Consider the following 24,416-nt stretch of genomic DNA (forward strand, 5'->3'; position numbering starts at 1 on the left):
GGAGGATGGGAGGACTATAACACCTAAGTCCTCAGGAACAGCATTCTGCCTCACAGATTCAGATAACACCCTCTGAGCTTTGCACACACAATAACTCCCTGTTTGGTACCCCTCTCCCTTTCAGATTCACAAATCAACTTCTCGTATGTGTGCTTGCAATAGTTCTGTATGGCCCTGTTTCAGCTGAACTAGAACAAATGCATGTTAAGTTGATTCTAGTGCTGTCAGTTTAACGCGTTACTAACGGCGTTAACGCAAACCCAAATTAACGGCGTCAATTATTTTATCGCGCGATTAACGCTCTTTTTGGCCTAGCAAACTTTGTAGTTTTTTTCACATGCTGTTGCAACAACTACCGACGTTAGAAAAACTACAACACCACACCGGATCTAGCTAGACCGGAAACAAAACAACAGGCACGCCAAACACTCGTTTGGCTTGCGAGCTGGCTAAAGAGTAGTAGCAGAGCCCGTTTACGGATGTTAGACATTCTCTGGTAGTAGGCTAACGTTACGTTTTGAGTGGATGACGAGCGCGAGATGCCGAAATGGATGCCAATAAGATTCTGAATGGAAAGTTTGCTTTTAAAAAGTTGCCAAATGGTTCTATTGACAAGACCAGTGATCTGTGTGTTTTGTCGTTGTAAACTGAGCTATCATCGCAGCACGTCCAGTCTGAAATACCACTTGATGGCCAAGCACACAGCTGATGCAAATTCTCTGCCCCCTCGTCAAAGCCAGGCGATTGCAATGTTGTTTTCAATAAAAAAAATATTTGCACAAAGCAATCCGAACCACTTTTCTATGTTGATAAGAGCATTAAAATTTGAAAAAAGATTGGGACAAAAAGAAATCAGGGACATTTAGAATAGATAAAAATGTGCGATTAATTGTGATTAATCGCGAGTTAACTATGACATTAATGCGATTAATCGCGATTAAATATTTTAATCGTTTGACAGCACTAGTTGATTCACTTCTAATCCATCACAGCCAGTGCCACACTAAGGGTGATGAGAACGAGAAAATGTTAGAATGCCAGGCTGGAAATGTGTTATTCTAAGTTGTCTTCGCCTGCAGCAGCCAGAGCCGACCTCTGCCCCCCTGTCTCCTTTCAGAGCCCAGTGTCACGCCCGGGAGAGTAGGGGCCCAGAGTGTCTCTGCCTCCGAAATAGAAGTGACCTGGCAGAGTCTCTCCTTCACCCCGGAAAGAGTTCTGGGCTACGAGGTGCGTGTCTCTTTGTTTTGTAAACGCGTACCGAGGGCGTCTTGGTTAAAACAAACACCAAATTACAATGATTGCTGTCATCCATGGTGTACCTCGGAATTCAATGGAAATGGCTGATTTGAATTGGACGACTTGTAACTGAAATTATACTGGCCCTCACTGTGCTACTGCACAAAATAAAAAAGAAAGCTATTTGGTCCTTTTTTAATGTTGTGTTTTAGAATACAAAAGCAATTTACCCATCCACCCGAGTTTTGCAGTTCCTGTCTCTTGTGTCGCGCCACATAAAACTGCGGTGTTATCACGGCCCAGGAAGAAGGTGAAAGGAGATAGTGTTGAAGAGCTGCAGACGAAATCTGAAGTGCATTAAAAACCTTTAAACCATAGCCAGACAGTTTCACCTAGAGGGAATTACAGCTTTTAAAGTGTTGGTAATGTTTTGTTCTGAAAAAAAAATGTATAAACAGATTTTTGAACTGATACGGGCAGTACTGTATATAAACATCATACGTGTATATATATGAGAAAGAGGGACAGAACAGATGCAATCAAGGGAACGCACTGACTGGGGTGGTAAGCGAAATGGGGAGAAAGAAAGAGAAAAAGATGGATAACACTATCATTTCGCTGCATGTAACACCCCACCGTAGCCCACAGACTTATGTTCAGGACTGTGCCTTACATGTCCTCCTGCCTCCCAGGTAGTGTACTGGGAAGACGACACCAAACCAGAGACCATGGGCAAAGTGAGGGTGCCTAGCAACCAGACCTCAGCGACCGTGAGTGGCCTGACAGGAAACAGTCAGTATTTTCTCACCGTCAGCGCGTTCAACACCGCTGGCACCGGCCCCTTCCTCCCTGCCATCAACGCCACCACAAAGAAACCACGTAAGTATCCTGAGGGCGGCCAGTCACACCGCCTTCCATTTTGTGAATTAGGGAGGCGGTGGAGCCCACAGTTTCAGTGCAGGGCTCCAATTAGATGTGATGGTCGGACTGTGCCTGGCGAGTGCTTCTGCCTGGCAGCGACAGCAGAGCTCCTGTGAGCTCCTCCCCGTCTAATCCCAGAGAGGCCATCAATTGTTACACTATTAGGTTTTCGGCGACATGCAGTTTTTTTGGCAACGCCGCCAGGAAACTGTAATAAATTCTGTTCAACAGCACCAGGGCAACCGCCGCTGAACGTGGAATGGACTCTGATTGGCTCTCTGCTCATTCTACACTGGGATGCTGTGGTGACTATGGAAACGGAGTCGGAAGCTACTGGCTACAAAGTGAGTTCATGCTAGGATCTTTCCCATTCACCAAGGCTAATGGCTAATTAGTTAGTTCGCTAATGTGTTGTAGGTTCTATTCATCTTGGCTGGGTGGTTGCTGATCCAACAGAGAGCCCTGGGCCTTCTTTGTTAACACATGTTTTACTTCCACAACATTCTCAAGCAGCTTGACTAATCTTAGAGTTGTCCAGGCACCTTACCTCTTGTCAAATGATGTAACTGCAAATGATTGTCCCTGTACTCACTGTAAGTCGCTCTGGATAAGAGCGTTTGCTAAAAGGACAAAATTAGATGCATGTGCTCAGAGCAGCCAGACATGGAACAGAATGTGTGACGTTAGCTCAAACATCAAACACGGCACCTTCTCCCTGTTCAAAAGAACATCTCCCATCCCTCGTTGCCGTGGAGATGACAGCGTGTCTCCCTGTCCCACCCAGGTTTCCTACAGGCGTCTGAAACACCGGGAGGTGAGCTCCCTCACCACCACCAACTCGACAGCGGAGCTGACCCTCCCAGCGGATGACGACTACATCGTCCACATCAGGGCGCTCAGCGAGGGAGGGCTGGGCCCTGCCACCGATGCGATCCAGATACACAAGCTGAGTAAGCTGTGTGCTCTATGTTGAATTACTTTTACACGAAGAAGAGGAATATAGGTTATAATGAATGCTTATATATATAAGCATTATGTGTGTGTATGTTTGTGTATATATACACACACATATATATATATATATATATATATATATATATATATATATATATATACAGTGTGTATGTATGTATATATATCCCCTTATTATATATAATAAGCATATATATTTATTTGTATGTGTGTATATATATATATATGCCTAATTAACTTTAATGTGGGTTTTGATCCACTGAGACAATAACCGTAGGCAGGATCAATATATATATATATATCAATATTAGCCTCGTCCTGTAAATGAAGTCATCTAAGAGGAACTTGAAGGAGGCGAGGCGCCTCGTCCAGTAGGAACTCTAAACCGTCCAGACCCTCAGATGACCTCTGGCTCGGTCGGCTCATATCGTTCTGCATTATGCAGGGAAATCTGCCTTTGTCAGATAGGTTAACTTCCAACTCCATTTCGCATTGGCGGGATATCATTTCAGTTCTATGAAACTTTAGTAGCTCTTCCAACTCTTTTTGCCTCTTCTAAATGCTAATTTGCCATGTTGACATTCTGCGGTGAGCCACTGAAAGGGAGAGACAGGATGTAATTGTAGACCGGGCCTCTCAAATCAAACTTCTGATGCATTTCAGCCATTTTCAATGTTGTCAAAGGTATTGAAAGGAAGGGAGAGAACAGTCTCCTGGAGAGAGTTTCTATCGGCCACATGCTGGGTGACGCACAGGATGCAAGTTTGAAAGTGGTCAGAACAGTATGATAGAACTGCACTTTTTGGCTAAGTGTAGTAGAAAAATGAATGTGATTCGGTCACATTCCACAGCTTTTGTCAGCGAAACCCACAAAAAAAATCTTTCTTCTTATGTTTTTCTTGTAAAATGAGAACGAAAAGCTCTCCTGAAAGAAAATACCACAGGTCAGACTGAGTCAAACATTGCTTCAGCAACTCACAGGTTTTGCCTCTGTTGTTATGAAAGCTGATTTGATTGTGTTTGTCTCATCCAGGTATGAGCGCTCGAGGATCACGAGGCTGGAGTCTGAACAGAGCCCCTCTCTCTCTGCTCCTTGCCATCGCATTGTCAACATGCAGGTCCACGTCATGACGGAATGACTACCGAGTTTCTGTTCCTCAGCTTAGATGCGCTGGCCATCTAATCCAAACCCGGGCCAAAACATCCATGTTTATTTTCTCTCTGCTGTTAGTGGTACAATCCCTCCCATTCTGGAGGCAACACAAGAAAAGCATTTATTTCATATGTCTTAGTGGACTAAGAACTTAGGTTGGGGCACACGGAACGATACAGCACAAGTAAGACAAGTGTTGTGAAGGTTTATGACGAAACTAAATCTCAAGGCTGCGTCTAAACACTTTAGTATATGACTGTACCAGAAAGTCACAAATGCCTTACTTCCATTCATGTGCCAAACTAGTTTGAGCCCCCTTGTCAGTACGTAAATGCTAAGCTTGCTCAACCATACTGTCATCGGAGTCTTCAGTTCTGCAGTCATAATGCAATGAGAGATCTTACATTATTTCACACGATGCCCATTTGTTATGGTATACAAATAATTTGTGTTTGTTTATTTTATTTGTTTATTTCCTTAACTCAGTCAGCTATGGTTGTCCACCCAATGTCAATGTGCCTGTGCCTTTGGGGATGTATATGAGGTTGTTGTGAGGAAAATGACTCCACTGGATGTACAGTTAGAGAAATGCTGCGTCTTGAAACTGCCGCCCATGCAGGTCATAATTGTTGAATCATTACGAACTGTCAAACGATTCCAGTGGCGCCCTGTGTAAGAGCCTGGCATGAGGCTGGTCTTGACCAGATTGTCAGCCATCTTCCTTTTTGTCATTCTGCTGTTGCGCTACAGAGCTTAATGTACCCCCAAGGCTACGAACCACCTTAGCGAGCCACGCAAATCAGAAAAAACTGGTCTGACACCAGATGGATGGATTTGATTCAGGCTGTATAGAGCATTTCACCACCTACTGTTGTATTCTGCTGTAAGGACGCAAGCGAACCGGCTGATAGTGTTGTCTCCATCCCACCAGTGTGTGTGAGACGCCCATCTGTGTCACACAGGCCTTCTGTGCCAGAGCGCTCAGTGAACATCAACCAGAGCAGGGAGGACGAGAGGTGAAAAGCTTCCAGTCATGCCAGTCTCACAATGGCATTCAGCCTGCCAGTTGGGTAAAAAAAAAAAAAAATGTTTTTCTTATTTTCTTTCTTCTTCAGCCAAGTACCCAGGTCCCCCAACCCACAGTGTAAATTGGTCCCAGATTCAATCATCCTTTTCTATCTTTTTTTCCTTCATCCCGTGCCTCACTTGTGTGTTCCAACAAAGCCTCAATGCTCAGGTTTTCAAGTTCTCCTTCGATGATCTCACGATAGAGAGAAGATATACCAGTACACGACACAGGGGTCTTGTTCATGCCCCCGAATAGACAAATGGGAAATCTGAAATATGCCATGATTTAGCAGTCATTACAACATCTTAATAAATGAGAGTGCTGCCTGGGGGAGTCTAGGGGTGAGGTACGGGAGTTGTGCTTCTAATGACAGCGACCGAAGACAGATCTATCAGGGTCTAGGCAGAGCTAATTTAGGATGTTTCCAAAAGGATGGTAAAAGGGAGATTTGTAGTTTGTGTGTGTGTGTGTGTGTGTGTGTGTGTGTTACTTCCTAATGGCGGCGTATTACTGTACCCTAGTGTGTCAGTTGAATGTCTCTTTGAGAACCATTCATCTATTTTGAAGAAAAAAAAGCAGAAAAACATTTCTTGTACCCGTCATGGTTCAAGGCTTCGGATGCCAGAAGCGTCGGGGTGTTATTGTATTTATTTTGAAATAGAATAATAACTTCAGGTCACCTCGCAAGGGCGGGGTCCTGCTCCAACTCAGGCATGGTTCAAAACAACATTTATTTTCTTTCAAATTCAGTAGGTACACTTGATTTGTATGGCCCCGGGACTATTTATCAATGTGGGGGAAAACGCTTCAGTTGAATACATGAGTTCTAAAAACCCAGCAGTTGCAGAGAGCTTTGTTGGGATAAAGTTTGCGTTACAGCCCAAGTGATGACAGCAGTATTGGTAGAAATGCGCTTTTTGTTGATATGCTTGTTAACGTGGCTTTTTGTGTAATTTCATCTGTACCAATACATCCTCTTAACATAGAATGTCATTGAAAACCAACAAATGTTTACAAAGAGAAATCTCTAGAACTAAGTTTTAAAATTATCTGCTTCTAAAGATACGCAGACAATGGATTTTGTGTTGTTTTTTTTTAATGCAGAAAATCCATCTCCATCATTGTTTTGTAACGTATTAGTATCAGTACTGTGGAGATGTTCAGTTTTGGATTCTTTAATGTTTAATTATAGGTCATGTATTGGTTGGTTTTGACACTTCTGTACAAAGGCCAAGTGTTGCTTTCGATAAATTGGAGAACAAAAGTCATGTTTTATTCAAAAGATGGTTTAAAATTGGTCACTGTTACCTGTGATTTATAATTTACTAGGACACGGATCCAGTGTTTTCAATGCGAGTCAAAACCATGACAGAAGCAGGTTTGATTGGATCACAATATGTATTGTTAATGGAATCTTCAGTCAACCATTGAAATCAAAGGATACACTCTCAGAATTACTCATTAGCTGCCAGTATGGCTTTCAAAGCAGCATATTTGATATACAGTATCTTCAAACATATATCATAAGTCAACCAATTTTGTTGAGAACTTGGCTAAGTGCATTATTAAACAAACGACTCAAAGGCCAACTAAGATAATAGACATGCTGTAAATGTGATCCTTTTACAAAACAAGGTTTCAACTGTCAGAACACTTAATGTTTGACTTCAGTATTAAAACTGATCTCCATGAGATTGTATCAAGAGAGTTTTCACGTTGAAAAGACATTGGTGGATCTTGTATACTGAAGCTGTGCATGTACAATATTGTTTGGTGTATTTGTGTTTTCTAAATCTGAAAGGTAATAAAATTATTCACTGAGGATATTTTTTTTCTCTTTGATGTTTGGATTTTGTCTTCTTCTTTGATGCTCTTCTCTGCAGCTCCATTAACACATATCTTACAGCAGAGTGCCTGTCTGCTTTGACCTGATGACTCACCATAAAAAGGGTATTGATGCCATTGTAAACTTTTAATGGGTTTCGTACACTAGTACTGATGACTTTGAACACACTGAGCTGAAACTAACTATACATGCATTTTTACTAAAACATGACAGGAAATGTTACAGTAATAACAGAAATCAGATGAGATAGGTTAAATTAATGATTGAATCCTAATGGGCAAGTGCATTTGTAGTTTACTGCAATTACAACATAGTTTAACTGTGGGTTATCGAGGTGTGGCTTATTTTAGTTTAATGTGTAGTCAGAAGCTGAAGGTAATTTACATTTATATTCAATAGTGTCATGAAATTGTGTGCATTCAGTAATTCCTTAAACTACCAGCACACATTCATATACATTTGCTGTTAAATATTGATATTCATTTATTTCATTCTTCACATGCATTTGCTGTTAAATCTTGTAAGTTCTGAAAAACGGCATAAATGAGAAACTCAATGTAACTTTGAAGCTATAAATGGTGAAGGACGTATTGGCTTAGTTTGCACTACCTTAACCTGATGGTTGACTGCCTTGGATTATTATAGCCAAGGTCCACTCTTACAAATTCAGCTTCTTCTGCTTTGAAAGGATCGCTGGGTGCCCTATGTTGAAGTATTGATTAAGCCAATGTTGCGGAGACGCTTTTAAGATAATAAGGAGAGAGGACCCTGTGAAAAGATCAATAAGAAGAGGAAGAAACTGTCGAGAAAGAAAGGCTCTTCTTCCAACACCACACATCCACATAAGGATTGGTCTGTGTGTCGATACCAGACCAGACCTAAAAGCACTAGACCTAATATTGATCGGTGTATCTGAGGGCAGAGGTGTTTTAACATCCAAAACACTGGAAATTATGACAAATCTGTAGGAGTGGATGTGTGAACTGGCCAAGGGGCGCCAATACTTTATTGCATGTTTCCCCACAGTACGCTACATAGGCCTTGTTAGGACACTTGCCATTATACTGATGAAGACTCAAACTAGTAACTCTCATTATACTGCCTCCTTGAACAGAATATGTAATGAAACGTTGTAAATGTTCGTAAAATGTTAAGATTCTGCTGGTGAACACTGCTCTCTCCTGGTAAGATATTGAAACAATTCCCCCCAAAAAGGTTGAGTTGATTTTAGTCCAGTCCAGTTGGTGGAGCTGTTGCTTATTCAGTGTATATCTCTCAAACCCCGGAAACCCTCGGTGCCACAGAAGAAGGGAGACAGGAAGAGGTCGATTGACTCGGCTGCTCACATGTACACAAATCTGGAATGGATTCTTCAGGCTCTGAGTTAAAGGGTAGAAAACAAGACGTCGATATGACATCTAGCGATGATCCATCCGCAGAAGAGGGCGAGTTTTATCCCGGCTTTAAGGATGTCGATGCATTCATGAAGGTAATTGCGCATGTAACTTGCAGTGTAAAAGCATCTAAGCTAGCTACAAAGTTTAGCTGCGAATACAACGTGGATCATTGCATCAACTCTGTACTGTCAACTCTGATTTTTGCTTCTATCGCCAGCCACATACTGTGACAGAATAACTACACTATAGATTGCATGTGGTAATATCCAAACGTGCAGCTAACGTTGTAGCATTTGGTTGTAGCAACATTTGTCTGTACTTAGTTGCACTGTAGTGTAGACTGTCTTTCCTACCAAGCTACAGTTGTGGAATCATAACCGGTTATTCTTTACATTCACAGTACGGACTGGGCACAGTTGTAGCGGCTACCAAAGCAGCTGCTAGTCTCCCTCAAGTCGGGGATGAATTCGACTTGTACCGTAGCTTTCCGGGGTTCCAGGAGTTCTGTGCGACTCAGGGAGATGGGTTGTTGCACTGGTGAGTGAAAACGGCAAAATTATTAGGTTTACGGTCTGTGTCACGTGAGGACTGTTTTATAATGCCGTCTCTCCGTCTCGGTGGTAGCATGAGTCAGATTATGCAGCATCACGGCTGCAGAGCGCACATGAGAGACCGCAACAAACTGACCGGGTTGGAGGACAGATTTGACTTGGTCGTGGATTCCAACGACGTCATCTTGGAGAAAGTGGTGTGTATGACATTCTTAATATATCGCATTCATTTATTTATTCGTGTCCCCTAATGGCAACTAATTCTGCAGCAAGACCAGCATATAAACAAAACAATCCATGGCACACACAAAAAAAAGATGTAAAAACAATGTAAAACAACCCCAGACAACATCACCACCACCTACAACCTCATTGAACTATTTGAAAGGGGAAACAAGTATGGTTTGTTGTTGTTTTTGTTGTGTTCAGGGTATTCTGTTGGATGAAGCTGCAGGAGTCAACAGGACTCAGCAGCCTGTCATGCCCGCTGGCTATCAGCCCCCTAAGATTGTGGTGTCCAGCTGGAACAGAAAGGTGAGGAGGACTTGTCTGTTTGTCGGTCTGAACAACAACATTCGTCTGCCAGGCTTCAGGATTCCTTTTAGATGTGATGCTACACATGCTTTTAATTTCACGTCATCAAAATATTTTTCTCAGTGCATTCAGGTGAATACATTCAGGTGAATACATAGACCTCAAATAGGCCCTTATGAATGCCAAGTACTGAAACATGGCTTGTGTTACGATCTCTCATGACTTAGGTTATGAGTATGTCTGTATCTCCGGACCGGGTTGTGTGTGTGTGTCTCTGACCTTGGCTGGACTGGGTCTAGTGAGTGATGTCCCCCCTCCTCTCCCTGACAGGGAGGAAACCCCAGGGGTAGCGGTGGGTCAGAGACATTCCGACTCCTCCAGGCAAAAAACATTGCCAGGCCTCAGCTGAAATTCCGGGACAAAGTTGACAACAGCAATACCCCGCATGTGCCCAAGATCTTCATAAAGCCCAACGCAATCAAACCTCTCCCTACGTGTAAGTCAGTTTGCGCAAGCCGGGCGAGTAGAGACCGTGGATTACATTTACATTTAGTCATTTAGCAGATGCTCTTATACAGAACGACTTACAGTAAGTACAGGGACATTCCCCCCGAGGCAAGTAGGATGAAGTGCCTTGCCCAAGGATACATTTCGCATGGCCGGGAATCAAACCGGCAACCTTCTGATTACTAGCCTGATTCCCTAACCGCTCAGCCACCTGACTCCCTAAATGTGCTGATGAGACTCGATGACCGAATGCTCTCTTTTCTCTCTATGGTAGATTTCACCAACCAGCGCATGCGTGCACAGAGACCAGAGGATCTAGACGTGCCGGCTGCCCTGGCCGACCTCATCCACCAGCAGCGCACTCAGGAGAACGTAGAGGACATGTAAGATCTGCTCTGGGGAACAGTGCCATCATATTTACATTTACATTACATTTATGCATTTAGCCGACGCCTTTATTTAAAGCAACTTCCAAGAGAGAGATTTACAAAAGTGCATAGGTCATAACAACTACAACAGATAGCCCCAAACATTGCGGGTAGCCAAACATGAAGCATATGTAGCCGGTGTGTGGTGAAACTCACTCCTCAAGTATGTAACAGGCCACCCCGTCAGCAAAGTGCTAGCTTTTTGTTGGCGTAGTTGGTAGTGGTGGCGCTTGGGAAGTCAGAGGTGGTGAGTTCGACTCCCGGTGGGAGCGGACGGTTGCCTGTATCTCTGACGGAACTTGCAAGACTACGTCTGTTACACATACATTGTGAAACCAAATAAGTCCCAAAGGGAAGAACAATAAGAGCATGTAGTTAAACAAGTTACAATTAAACAGCAAAAGCCTCAAAAGTGCAAGAGTGTACCTGTGGAAAAAGCAAGCAACAATAATATTTTTCACGGCGAGTAGACAGTATATGGGAGCTGTTCTCAGGAAAAGAGCAGAGAAGCCCATAAGATGTGTGTAGCTCAGTGGTAGAAGGTTTTTCTGCAGACCTAGAGGTGACTTCAAGAGTAAAATGGGGGATTTTATTCTTGATCCTGTACGTTACTTTGGATAAAAGCGTACAGGATTTTATTTTTAATAGCAACACTTCTTTCTGAAGCAATATACCTCTCTCCAACCCCTTTCTCCTTCGGGGGTTGGGTTTCACAGTTTGAGATCCGCTGCTCTACTTAAGAGCTGGATGACTCATCATCTCAAATCTCCATCTAAAATGTGTGTACATGTTGTGGTCCCTGTAGGTTTGCTCACCCATATCAGTATGAGCTGGAGCATCTCACTCAGCCAGAAGCACTGCTGTCCAAACCGGAACCTCAGGTAAACCCCATCAGACCTAACCCTTCCCTCAGTCGCCGTTGTCTGAAACACCGGTCAACGTTGGTTTCAAACATTCCTGACTCCTCGTTTCCCCTGATGGTCACTATGGACTAGCAGGGCTTGAAATTGCGTCCTCAAAATATATTTGGGAGGATTTGTGCCAGCGCAGATATTCGTTACGGTGCGACCTGTTTTACAAATTCTTTACAAAACGCACTTTACTGTGGGTACTCCTACATTTTTTAAGTTGAGAGCAAAAAAAACCACGTTAATTTCAAGCCCTGACTAGACTTGAAGATGATTTGTTTTTGTTTTGGTCGTTTCCAGATGTACAAACCTCTAGCGGAGACGAAGTGCTCGTTCATATACTCCCTGGAAGATCTGGCGACATTGAATGAGAAACTCTGTCAGGAATCTGAGTTTGCTGTTGATCTGGAGGTATGTGCTGGATCACTATGGTTTTAACATGTTGTATGTTCATCTGCAATCAAGTCTGTATTTAGATAAATATGCACGAACGGCTTAGCAGCTAGCATATGAATGTGCGGTAAAAAGATAATAGATAAGGATTTCCACCTGTCCTTGAAATCAAGGCCTTGAAAGTTTATGAATATAGACATAAAGACACTTGTCATTGAAAGTGCTTCAATTGATATATTCTGTGCAAGAATAGAATTTGAAGTGCTGTGCTAGAGAAGGCCAATGAGTCTGCACAATCGAAGAGTTGACACATTCAAGACACTCTCTTTCCTCTTTTTCATCCATGAGCGTATGTTCTAGTGCTATGCTGCTAGTTTCAGTTAGTGTGATTCATCCTCATGATGTTTGCTTTCTGTCTCCCCAGCACCACTCCTATCGAAGCTTCCTGGGCATCACCTGCCTGATGCAGATCTCCACCAGAGAAGAAGACTTCATCATAGACACATTGGAGCTGCGCAGTGATCTGTACATCTTGAACGAGGCCTTCACAGACCCAACAATCGTCAAGGTTATCACATCACTTAAGTTTAATGGCCCCTAAAATAACAACCCCCCCCCCCCCCCTAGAATTCATAGACTAGGAATCTTCTCTGGTAGAATTCCTAGAGTGGGAATTCTTTCAGTGTAGAATTCCTAGACTAGTCTATCATTGATGTGTTTGGGCTCTGAATGTTGACGGCACGTTCTGCTTTGATCAGGTGTTCCACGGTGCTGACTCAGACATAGAGTGGCTGCAGAAGGACTTTGGGCTGTACGTGGTCAACATGTTTGACACTCACCAGGCTTCACGTGCCCTCAACCTCGGCCGGAACTCCCTGGACCACCTGCTGAAGCACTTCTGCAACGTGGACTCTGACAAACGCTACCAGCTGGTTGACTGGAGGATACGGTGACACAGGCGTCATGTGACACGTCATGTGACTGACGTGAAAAATACTATGAACAAATAGTAGATAAAACGACAACACATTACTCATATTATTGATGATGTTTCTGTCCAGACCCTTGCCTGAGGAGATGTTCCAGTACGCACGGGCAGACACCCACTACCTGCTGTATGTGTTTGACCGGATGAGGGTCGACCTGTGCGAGCTGGGCAACGGACAGCCAGCCCTGCTGAGGACTGTCTGGAACAAAAGCAGAGACATCTGTCTCAAGGTACTGGACCACACCCCGACAGGAAAGCCGCTCACATATTCAATTTTTATATTTTTTTTATTCGTTTCTTCTTAGTTTTTTTTCCCTGTTTGTACATTTTTTCAGTAAGTATGAGTTTTTTGTTGTTGTTTTTTTTCAAAAGTTGTTTCTTTTGTCTTTTGGTCTTTTTTTTTTAAATCTGTTTTTCTCCATTGTTTTTCTATTTTTTCTTTGCTGTTCTACCTAAAAAGTGACTCTCCTTTTCTTCATAACTGTTTTTTTGTTTGTTTTTGGTGCAGCGATACATGAAGCCCATCTTCACAGACGACTCCTACATGGACCTGCTGAAGAAACAGAAGAAGACATTCAACACGCAGCAGCTCACTGCCTTTAGACTGCTGTACGGCTGGAGGGACAAGCTGTCCAGACAAGAGGACGAGAGTACTGGGTAAGCTAACCTGCTCTGACCCAGGTGCATCTTACCTCACATGGGTCATGTTCTCTTTCAGGGGGTTTAAATTCTCATATTCTCGCTCTGAAATTGAAGTAGCTCGGTGGTGCTGCATGTTAATGTCACTGAGCCCTCCTGCTCAGAAGCAGTAGTGCAAATGGGAATTTATAAATGAAAAAAAGTTTATGCTTTTCCTTCAAACGGAGTTTAAGCATACTTCTCCCATTTATTTTATTATTTTAGTTATGTGCTGCCCAATCATATGATGACCAAGATATCTGAGGAACTCCCAAAGTAAGTCAGACTGATTCCAACCCTCCTTTAACCTAATATTTGATACGGTGAAACCGAAACCTGAGGTCGTAACCCTTCTTATTAATGTTTCCTTTCACCCAGAGAACCTCAAGGCATCATCGCTTGCTGTAACCCTGTCCCCCCGATGGTCAGGCAGCAGGTCAATGAGCTTCACCTGCTAATGCAGCAGGCCAGGGAAATGCCCCTGCTCAAGGTGAAGTCCCCCACTGGTCCTGAAACTCCTATCCCCATTTTGAAAGGTTTCAGGAATGTGTGAAGTGTACCGATCTGAATCAGTTTTGACCTGAAATATTATTTGTTCTCAGGCGGAAATCATCGCAGAGAAAAAGAAAGGACTCACGCCCAAAAAAAAGGTTTTTAGAACTTGATGGTGTTCATTATTGCAACACAATCTCTTGTTCTAAACATTTATCAGTGGTCCTTCATCAGAAGAAATGGTTGTAGAATTAGGTGATTGTGTGTTTCAGGCAGAGGTTACCATGTTTGGTCCTCATGATAACTCAAGAGTCTCAGAGAGTGATTTCCCCATCTTCTGCCCAAATGGTAAGCGGATGAACAGTACTGTGAAGAAGTCTTAGGCGTCCGAAATGTACACATGAATATTGTCATATATTTCTTCTTTTGTCTTCTGTATTTGTGTGACAATATAAATGTGCAATTTCTTTCATTATTTCTTAAAGCATTTTAGCACAACTTTTTTTTATTTATTGTACCCAAATCTTTTGCACAATCCTGTATCAGTATCCTGTATCCTATATCACAAGCATTCCCTTTCAGTACTCGACTCTCTGTGAGTAATAAGACTTTCACTTCTTTGGCATGTCTTCCCAGAATTGCCAACTAAAAAGGGAACACTCTTCTCTGAAGAGGAACCAGCGGTGAAGATGGATTCGCCAAATATAAGTGGTCTCGTTGCCTCAGCTAAAATCACAGTTTTTGAGGTAAATGCCAACACTCCCCTGTCATTGGTTTGTGCCCTTTTTGCTCAAAGGAGTTTATTTTTTATTTTTTATAAAACCTGTACATTGCTGAACATGTGCCTTTTGAGTCTAGCTAAGTGTTTGTTGTTGTGTCTTTGAAGGATGCTGACACAGTGAAAGAGCCTGGGCAACTAACCGTAGCCGAACAAAAAGCCTCCAGAATTGTTGAATCTTTCCAAAACCCCTTCCGAATGGTAAGATGCCAGCTTACTGCTCATTGAGTATTTTTTATTGTAGGAGTTGGTACACATTTTTCCCATGCTTTTGATTTTAGTACCTACCTTCAAAGGACATCCACATCAACAAAAACGCCAAGTTTGATCCATCGACAAAAATATACGAGGTGTGTAAAATAAAAATTGTAGCAGTAAATATAATGTTGACTTGGGTTAACCTTGACTACGGTGTGTGTGTGTGTGTGTGTGGGGGGGGGGAAGCTTCTGAAAAGCTGGCAGACCAAATCTGCACGTTTTTAGTTTCTGAATCTCTTTTGGTTTGATTGTTCTTGAATTGATTTCTGTTCCACCGCCTCACAGATCAGTAACAGATGGAAGCTACAGAGTATTGAACAGCAGCAGAAAGAGGTGGAGGACAGGCGGAAAGTTAAGGAGGAGGCAAAGAAGGTGTCAGGTATGGTGAATTTGTTGAGGAAAAATTAATAAAATAAAAAATAAACGGTATTTAACAAGAGAGATTAATCTAATTTAAATGTGACTTGTCTGCTTCTTTTATGTTTTATTTTTATGCCATTCATCCTACAATTACACGTCTTGTTCCACAGAGGAAAGGAAAAAAGCCAAACAAAGCTACCAAGAGTCTCTACAGGATGTTCCTACTGTGCGGCAGCAAGCTGCAGTATGTCCCTTCTGTTTCCTTCCAAAACGTCCTGTTTGCTCGGTCTAGTAAATCTGACTTTTACACCAACACTGTCCTAGACTTAGGGTTGATTGTCTGTAATTCCCCGATGTTTGATTGCAGAGGCACAACACCTTAATATCATCCTTGAATGTATTGTCTTTATCCATATTAGGAATGTTCAAAACCTGGAGGAAAGAAGAGAGAGAGGATTGTCAGCGAAGGGGGGGAAGGGACGCCGAAACCCAGTAAAAAACAAATTAAATCTGCAGAGAAGGCAAAAGTTGAAGACTCCTCTCCAACGCCTGATTTTCAGCCTTTTGACTACAGTCAGTCTGACTTCAAAGTTTTTGCTGGTATGTTGCACTTTACATGACATGCAAATACATTTGAATGTTTCTGTGAAAGCTCTGTTGTTTGCGTATCTAACTCAATGTGTTCTACTAGGAGATAAATCAAAGGATGCTTCACAATTTGATCCGAACAGACAAGGCCACAATCCCAAGAAAAAGGTATAGTCTTAGGCGTATACATGTCTACATCTAGAGAGCCATCAAGGTTTGTCTCCACAGATGCACTAAAATAGTTTGTTTTGTTTACGTAGAATAACGCCAAAGGGAAAAAATCCAACACATCTGCAGGAAACAGAAGTATGTCCTACATGGCTGGAAAATCTGACAGGTAAAATGTTCATGTTTGATCTTTAGTAGGGACCTGTGAAATACATTTCTACTGTTGGAATTTGACATTTTATGTGCCCGTTTGTTTACTTCATATTTTGGTTGAAAAATATTTTATGTTTGAGCAACAAGTCTGAGACAGAAAATTATCAAATTTCTGACAAGCTATGCTTTTGTCTGTAATGTGGTTTTCTGCTAGATATGGTAGTTTTCACAGATTCACAATTGTGTTTTCTTTATTGCAGAGGATCTCGTCAAAACTGGCCCAAAAGATAGGAGTACTGATTTGTTTATTTCGACCATCGAATGAAAGTTGAAAATGTATTGTTTTGCTTTTGTGGATCTGGTGCATACCGTTTTTTCTGTAACGGGAAGAATTTACGTAACCTGCTTATTAAAATTCTTTTTAGAAAATGTGGTTTTTTTGTAATTATTATAAAAATATATTATACAAAAACAAAATTGTAAGTGAAACGTACACACCGACCGTGCCACCCAAAAAAAATCAAACACTGAAGTTGTCAATGCAAGTCGTTAGCACAGATTTCTTGCACACAACCAGAAAACTGCAACTTTCACGTGGGCACCAGGACAGGTCTGGAGTCTAACAAACGTAATTTGGACCCACCTCCCCTGCAATTACATTGGTCGATGTGGATCGTCTTTTGACGTCAGCGTTATTTCATTCGCTATAATGAGCAGTCGAGTTAGGTTGTAAGAAAGAAGACGCTCAACGTGTCTGTAGTCACCATCAAGCCCTCGCATCAGCTAGCCAGCTGTGTTGCTGCCAGTCAGCTAGCTAGCCAATGCAACTTCTGAAATTATCTGTTTTTACTGATATAATACTGTTACATACATTAGTCACTCCTCGGTAATGGACAGCATTAAAGATGGATGGTTCACTGAAACGTGCACGCTATGGCCGGGGCAAGCGATGAGTCTCGAAGTGGAAGAGGTCCTCTACCACAAAAAATCTCAATTTCAAGATGTCATGGTTTTCAAGAGGTCAGTAAACGAGCTAGCCAGCTCTTTAAATGAGCAATGTGTCTGGCCGGACATAACTTAATCTGTTTCATTAGCTCGCTAATTTAGTTCCTAGAAAGGTGTTTCGTCACTTGGTAGGTGGCTTGCTTGCTAACTAGCTTATTAGCTTTGTTTAATTCAGCTTCACTTTTGAAGGCTCCTAGCTAGCTCTAGTAACAGCTGCTTCGTGGCTTCTTACTAGCTAACTCATTAGCTCAGTTATATAGTAAACTCGGTTGACTGTCACTACAGAGCTCTCAAGCTCACGGTCTCCAGCCATTTCTCACGATCTCACACACCTTGTATTTGTCACGCATTTCAACTATTTCTCACGCTGAGAAGTAAATGGATACTGAGGGAAGATGTCTGCCGAGATGATAGTTGTCTTGAGTTGTACAGAGTTAAATGCAAATCATAACCCCCCCCTCCAAATACACAGTTTACATGTAAACCCCACCTCTAGTTTGCTCTATGTATATGTAATCTGTAATTTTGTATTTTATCTTCCAGTAAATCATTTCTACAATTCATAATTGTAATATCATAATTAATCGATTCCTTAAAGCCGCCTGTAATAGCAAACTACTTGTTTATTTAATCTTGAAAGCTATGATAAGCTAGTCTACCAATAAAATCTGTAAATTGATTTAATATTGTGTATTTGCAGTAAGACTTATGGCAATGTCCTGGTACTTGATGGAATCATTCAATGTACAGAGAGAGACGAGTTTGCCTACCAGGAAATGATTGCCAACCTACCTCTGTGTAGCCACCCATGTCCAAAGAAGGTATCTTCAGTAATCTTATAATCATTGATTCTCATGGAATCTAGTCAAAATCCCTTGGGAATGAGACTCTTACAGATAATGTGCGGTGTAATCCTAATGTTATAAATGGATTGTCTACATGTAGGTGCTGATTATCGGTGGAGGTGATGGTGGAGTTCTGAGAGAAGTGGTGAAACACACCCAGGTGGAGTCAGTGATTCAGTGTGAGATTGATGAGGTAGGTGCCAATATAAAAAAGTCAAAAACGTGATTACAGTTCAAGAAGACTCGGTTCTCATGCTCCAACATGTCGGTTGTCATCTGTGTCCTATAGGATGTCATCAACGTTTCTAAGAAGTACCTCCCAAGCATGGCGAAGGGTTTCTTCAGTCCTAAGCTCACGCTGAACGTCGGAGACGGCTTTGAATTCATGAAGCAGAACCAGGATGCTTTTGATGTCATTATAACTGACTCCTCTGATCCTGTTGGTAAAGCCTTTTTGCTCATTGATTAAAGCAGTCTCTGACAAGAAATATATGATTGGTGTCCTCGTCTAGAGGAATTATCAATATTTTCTTGTTGGAAAATACTGTTCTCCTTTACCACTCTGAAATGATGGGCTCACAGAGACTTGTTTGTCACAGGGCCTGCAGAAAGTTTGTTCAAAGAGTCGTACTATCAACTGATGAAGACAGCCTTGCGGGACGGCGGAATTCTTTGCTGCCAAGGTGATGCAGATTGCATTACATAAACATATTGTGTTTAGACAAAGCTAATCCATACAGTTGTGGGGCATAAATCAATGTCAGAATTTCAATGTGAACTAGTGCTAGTGGGCTTGGAACAAATGTATTTTTTTGCATTAATTTGAGCGCAAAATACTGCTTTGTGAGCTCAATGTAATATAAACAATACGTTGGACTCATTGTTATTCTGTGCAGTCAGAATAACATCATCCGTGCAGTCAGAATAACATCATCCATTTGTAAATTTGTTACTTGTCTGGTTTGTTTACTGTGCAGTAGGGGAGTGATCCTCATCAAGGGTCAAACGTAGCCAGCTTTACGATGGTTAGCAAGCATGCAAGGTAGCTCTGACTAAAGCACCAGTTACAGTTTACAATTACCTACAGGCATTTAACATTAACTATTTAAATATACACAACTTTGCGAGTACAGAAAAAGCATATTTAATCCACAAATTGTATTCCATATTATTTGAGAAATTCAATCTTACTTGCTGCAAATCTCAATTCCGACCTTGATGAACCAAACAAAGTCTTGTTTCATTTGAAGCCATCTTGAATGACAAGGAACCCACGTCTGTACCCGAGTGTGCATAGTTTGACTTGTCTGCACTAGAGAGACATTCCATGCTAGTATTTTGAAAGTAATGCACTAACTAGATGTTTCTTGGCTCCAACACACCTGATTCAAATGCATGTTTGTTACCAGGCTTCCACAGAGCTAGATAACGACCCATTGATGTGAATCAGGTGTGTTGGAGCAGGCAAACATCTAAAACATGCAGGACAAGGGTTCCCTGAGGACAGGGTTAAGAACCACTGCACTGGTGTCTTCTCGACACAATACGTTGTTCGGCTCTATGTTGCATTGTTTAGTGCTATGACATTAGAGCATGACTGTACTTGTGTACACACTGAGGAAAGATGCATGAGAACTTTCTCTATTGACATTAAATGGTGTCAAAGCTCAATCTTTTAAACGTTTCATGCTTTAGAATCAAGGAAAGGTGCTCTTCAACAATAAGAAAATATCAAGATTGAAAGATTTTGACAGATATATTTTCCTACTGAATACTCAATGTTATTTCAGATACCTTTTAAGCTTTTAAAACTTCTTAAACTGTCAATCTAAAAGATTCTGGGCTTTTGAGAAAACAATAGGGGCTCCAGATCCAGAAGCCCCCACTCTGCCCATGAGTTATAATTAATGTCAGCTGGGAGCTAGCTAGTTTACTCATGATGGACAGCCACTGTTTAAGATGACGGCTAACTGGGTTGAGATGAATCATGGCAATGACACGTCGGCATATTAATTTTGAGCTATGTGAGCACAGACGTGTGGAATGTTTTAATGGAGAAGGAAGGGGCCCACCCCTTCCTCGTCACTCTCCTCGTCCTCCACCACTCTCCTCCTCCTCCTCCACCACTCCCTCCTCCTCCTCCTCCACCACTCCCTCCACTCCTCCTCCTCCTCCTCCTCCACCACTCCTCCTCTACCACTCTCCTCCTCCTCCACCATTCTCCTCTTCCTCCACTCTCCTCCTCCTCCACCACTCTCCTCTTCCTCCACCACTCTCCTCCTCCTCCACCTCTCTCCTCCTCCTCCACCACTCTCCTCTTCCTCCACCACTCTCCTCCTCCTCCACCTCTCTCCTCCTCCTCCACCACTCTCGTCCTCCACCATTCTCCTCCTCCACCACTCCTCCTCCTCCACCACTCCTCCTCCTCTACCACTCTCCTCCTCCTCTACCACTCTCCTCCTCCTCTACCACTCTCCTCCTCCTCCACCATTCTCCTCCTCCACCACTCCCTCCTCTCCTCCACCACTCTCCTCCTCCACCACTCTCCTCCTCCTCCACTCTCCTCCTCCTCTACCACTCTCCTCCTCCTCTACCACTCTCCTCCTCCTCCACCACTCTCCTCCTCCTCCACCACTCTCCTCCTCCTCCACCACTCTCCTCCTCCTCCACCACTCTCCTCCTCCACCACTCTCCTCCTCCACCACTCTCCTCCTCCTCCTCCACCACTCTCCTCCTCCTCCTCCACCACTCTCCTCCTCCTCTACCACTCTCCTCCTCCTCCACCACTCTCCTCCTCCACCACTCTCCTCCTCCACCACTCTCCTCCTCCTCCTCCACCACTCTCCTCCTCCTCCTCCACCACTCTCCTCCTCCTCCACCACTCTCCTCCTCCTCCTCCACCACTCTCCTCCTCCTCCTCCACCACTCTCCTCCTCCTCTACCACTCTCCTCCTCCTCCACCACTCTCCTCCTCCTCCACCACTCTCCTCCTCCACCACTCTCCTCCTTCACCACTCTCCTCCTCCTCCTCCACCACTCTCCTCCTCCTCCTCCACCACTTTCCTCCTCCTCCTCCACCACTCTCCTCCTCCTCCACCACTCTCCTCCTCCTCCTCCACCACTCTCCTCCTCCTCCTCCACCAGTCTCCTCCTCCTCCTCCACCACTCTCCTCCTCCACCAGTCTCCTCCTCTTCCACCAGTCTCCTCCTCTTCCACCAGTCTCCTCCTCCACCACTCTCCTCCTCCTCCACCTCTCTTCCTCCTCCTCCACCTCTCTCCTCCTCCTCCTCCACCACTCTCCTCCTCCACCAGTCTCCTCCTCTTCCACCAGTCTCCTCCTCTTCCACCAGTCTCCTCCTCTTCCACCAGTCTCCTCCTCCACCACTCTCCTCCTCCTCCACCTCTCTTCCTCCTCCTCCACCTCTCTCCTCCTCCTCCTCCACCACTCTCCTCCACCTCTCTTCCTCCTCCTCCACCACTCTCCTCCCCCTCCACCTCTCTTCCTCCTCCTCCACCACTCTCCTCCCCCTCCACCACTCTCCTCCTCCTCCTCCACCACTCTCCTCCTCCACCACTCTCCTCCTCCTCCTCCACCACTCTCCTCCTCCTCCCCTACCTCTTTCCTCCTCCTCCTCCTCCACCACTCTCCTCCTCCCCCTCCACCACTCTCCTCCTCCCCCTCCACCACTCTCCTCCTCCTCCACCTCCACCTCTCTTCATCCTCCTCCCCCACTCTCCTCCTCCCCCTCCACCACTCTCCTCCTCCTCCACCTCCACCTCTCTTCATCCTCCTCCCCCACTCTCCTCCTCCTCCTCCACCACTCCCTCCTCTCCTCCAGCAGTTCCACCAGCAGCTGACGTGCATTCCTCTTCTCTTTCTCTCCTCTCTCGTTTCAAACAGGAGAGTGTCAATGGCTCCATTTGGAGCTGCTAAAAGAGATGAGGACCTTCTGCAGGACCCTATTCCCCATGGTGGACTACGCCTACTGCACCATTCCCACCTACCCCAGCGGGCAGATTGGCTTCATGCTGTGCAGTAAAAACGCTGTGCGTTAGATAGATGACAACTCATTCTTTGTGTTGTACAAGACAGTTTTACATTTTCTCCACAGCTTTTAGCCAGTTACCATACATGTAGAAATGTTCATAATTATATAATGTTAAATTTTTTACAAAAACATACACGTTTTATGAGTGTACGTTCTAAAAAGTGTGTTTAAAATGATCGTGATGTGACAATTATTCAAGCACTTGATGTCAGTCGTATCGAAGAATTATCTTGCAAGTTATTTATTTCTGTTTTTTTTTACCTTTTATTAAAGGAAACTAATTTCCGAGAACCTGCCAGAACACTGCCGCAGGACGAGGTAGAGAGCATGAGCCTTAGATACTACAACCCAGAGATCCACAAAGCATCCTTCATCCTCCCAGAGTTCGCAAGAAAGGTAATACAAATATATATATACATATGTACAATAGTAATATAATTTAGATTGTCTTTGTATGTTGCTGTGTGTGCGGTCTGACCATCCTCCTGTTTCTTGTCTCAGGTACTGAGTGACGCGTGAGGCGACTGCGGACGAACTGCTGCTTCTTGACCCAGCCCTCCCTTTGGCAACAGAAGCGACCAACACCTCGCTCCACAGTGGCCTCCTCTCCTGAACACTGACGACACCTTCTGGCTCCGTGGTGAGGGAGGAGGAGGAGGAGGAGGGGACGACTGTGTGAAGACTAGGGGGTGGTGGGCCCTGGGAGTGGAACACTGGGCCTCCTTAGACAGAGTATTATTCCTTCCAGTGCTTCCCTCCAGTCTTATTCACTTTGTGTATTTATTTGTTTTTTGGGGGGGGGGATGGGAGGGATTAACTGTTGTGTTTTATTACATGTTTCCTCCACTTATCTTGCATCTTGTGGATACCAGCAAGGTGTAGTGGGAGTGGAGGGCCAATCACATCTTATTACATTGGGATATAGTTTTACTAACACATCATTATTATTAGTAATGATAATATGTTTATTATTAAGAGTAGGACCTGCTCATAATGGTACAAGATTACCTCAACCTAACATGTAAGTCTCTTTGCTTTCTGATTAGTTTTCTCTACTCTTCATCCTGGCTCGAGGGGTGAGATCTCATCATCCGTCTCACACCTGTACATCAGAACGAAACATTTGAAAACAAACCCGATAGTGCCTCAGAATAGGTTATTTTGTCCTTTTCTGAAACATGCGTGGAGGTGTATTCTAGCCTGGCTGGCTGGCAGACTCAAATGTTTTAAAATTTAAATGATTAAGTATTAAGTACAATAACATAAACCCAAAGAGCGCCTCCTCCTTCTTCTCCTTCTTTGATTTGCTTCCTATGTCAGATTACAGACTTGGAAGGATTGCGTCATGTAGATGTATGAAATATTAGATATACTGCACATTTAAACTGGTTGGACACGACACATTTATTTCACAATCCGGTAATAGTTTGGTATTGATCCTGTAAAAGGTTGCTGTTACTTTTTAGACACGCTTGTAGTATGGGTGTAATGACGAAGGAACTGTCACCAAGTAATTGCTAATGAATTAATTATGCATAAATACTTGTAGTAGTAGGGATGGGAAATAAATGGGTAGGTTGGCGCTTTTTATTAGTTTCTGAAAGGCCAACCTTGTATTTGAAAACGGTACTCCGGTTGTTGAGGTAGCATAGAGACCCCCTCCCCTTTCCCTGGTTTTATTATTTTTTTAAACAATGCCTTTATTTTCAGGACATTTGTTAAAAATATAGCTGTTGTAAACTACTGCCTGTATGGATTTCCTTTGGGTATGTATGACTTCTTCATGCACATTTAATCTTGTCAAGAGAAATGCTGTTCAACATGGGCAATGAGATCATGTTTTTATAAGAATTATGAGGTATAATAAATCTGTTAACTGAACTGGTTACAAGACTCATTTGTCACTCTCCAAAGGGATGATGTAATATGCTTAATCCACACTTGTGGTTTGCGTTGTGATGTGACTAGCTACCAATATGACTTCACTTACACAACACTTATTCAAACGAATCTGCCTGATTGGAATGATAACAGCGCAACTTGACAGAACGTGATAATCTTACTGCCAACATCGGGAAATGAAATGTAATTGAAAGTCACACTGTGGTTTGGCACACTGACAAACCACAGTGGAGGTT

General features: G+C 43.3%; 3 protein-coding genes across 3 annotated transcripts in view; all 3 read left to right on the top strand.

The window, feature by feature from the left end:
• cntn3a.2 (contactin 3a, tandem duplicate 2) overlaps positions 1-7,177 on the top strand; it is a 28,802-nt gene extending 21,625 nt beyond the window's left edge. Inside the window, exons 18-22 of the mRNA XM_084680638.1 lie at positions 1,118-1,227; positions 1,929-2,115; positions 2,389-2,501; positions 2,942-3,107; positions 4,163-7,177. Coding sequence (XP_084536764.1) covers positions 1,118-1,227; positions 1,929-2,115; positions 2,389-2,501; positions 2,942-3,107; positions 4,163-4,260 — 674 coding nt within the window. The 3' untranslated portion in view covers positions 4,261-7,177. The remainder of the gene's footprint in view (positions 1-1,117; positions 1,228-1,928; positions 2,116-2,388; positions 2,502-2,941; positions 3,108-4,162) is intronic.
• A 1,320-nt stretch (positions 7,178-8,497) lies between these two features.
• Positions 8,498-16,807, top strand: exosc10 (exosome component 10). The gene is made up of 25 exons (XM_084681162.1): positions 8,498-8,686; positions 8,995-9,131; positions 9,219-9,342; positions 9,575-9,679; positions 10,010-10,175; positions 10,461-10,569; positions 11,420-11,495; positions 11,823-11,933; positions 12,340-12,483; positions 12,674-12,864; positions 12,977-13,133; positions 13,412-13,560; positions 13,807-13,857; positions 13,960-14,071; positions 14,184-14,231; positions 14,346-14,421; positions 14,710-14,819; positions 14,960-15,052; positions 15,133-15,201; positions 15,395-15,488; positions 15,640-15,713; positions 15,889-16,069; positions 16,161-16,225; positions 16,318-16,394; positions 16,639-16,807. Exons 1-25 carry the CDS (start codon positions 8,561-8,563, stop codon positions 16,667-16,669), a joined length of 2,676 nt encoding a protein of 891 aa, XP_084537288.1. The 5' UTR covers positions 8,498-8,560; the 3' UTR covers positions 16,670-16,807.
• A 298-nt stretch (positions 16,808-17,105) lies between these two features.
• srm (spermidine synthase) lies at positions 17,106-24,159 on the top strand. The gene is made up of 8 exons (XM_084679014.1): positions 17,106-17,398; positions 18,084-18,204; positions 18,329-18,421; positions 18,518-18,671; positions 18,828-18,911; positions 22,131-22,276; positions 22,552-22,674; positions 22,780-24,159. Exons 1-8 carry the CDS (start codon positions 17,268-17,270, stop codon positions 22,795-22,797), a joined length of 870 nt encoding a protein of 289 aa, XP_084535140.1. The 5' UTR covers positions 17,106-17,267; the 3' UTR covers positions 22,798-24,159.
• The last annotated feature ends 257 nt before the right edge of the window (positions 24,160-24,416 follow it).

Source organism: Hypomesus nipponensis, chromosome 18 (assembly GCF_054491055.1).
Source record: "Hypomesus nipponensis isolate SF chromosome 18, ASM5449105v1, whole genome shotgun sequence".
Classification (NCBI taxonomy): Eukaryota; Metazoa; Chordata; class Actinopteri; order Osmeriformes; family Osmeridae; genus Hypomesus; species Hypomesus nipponensis.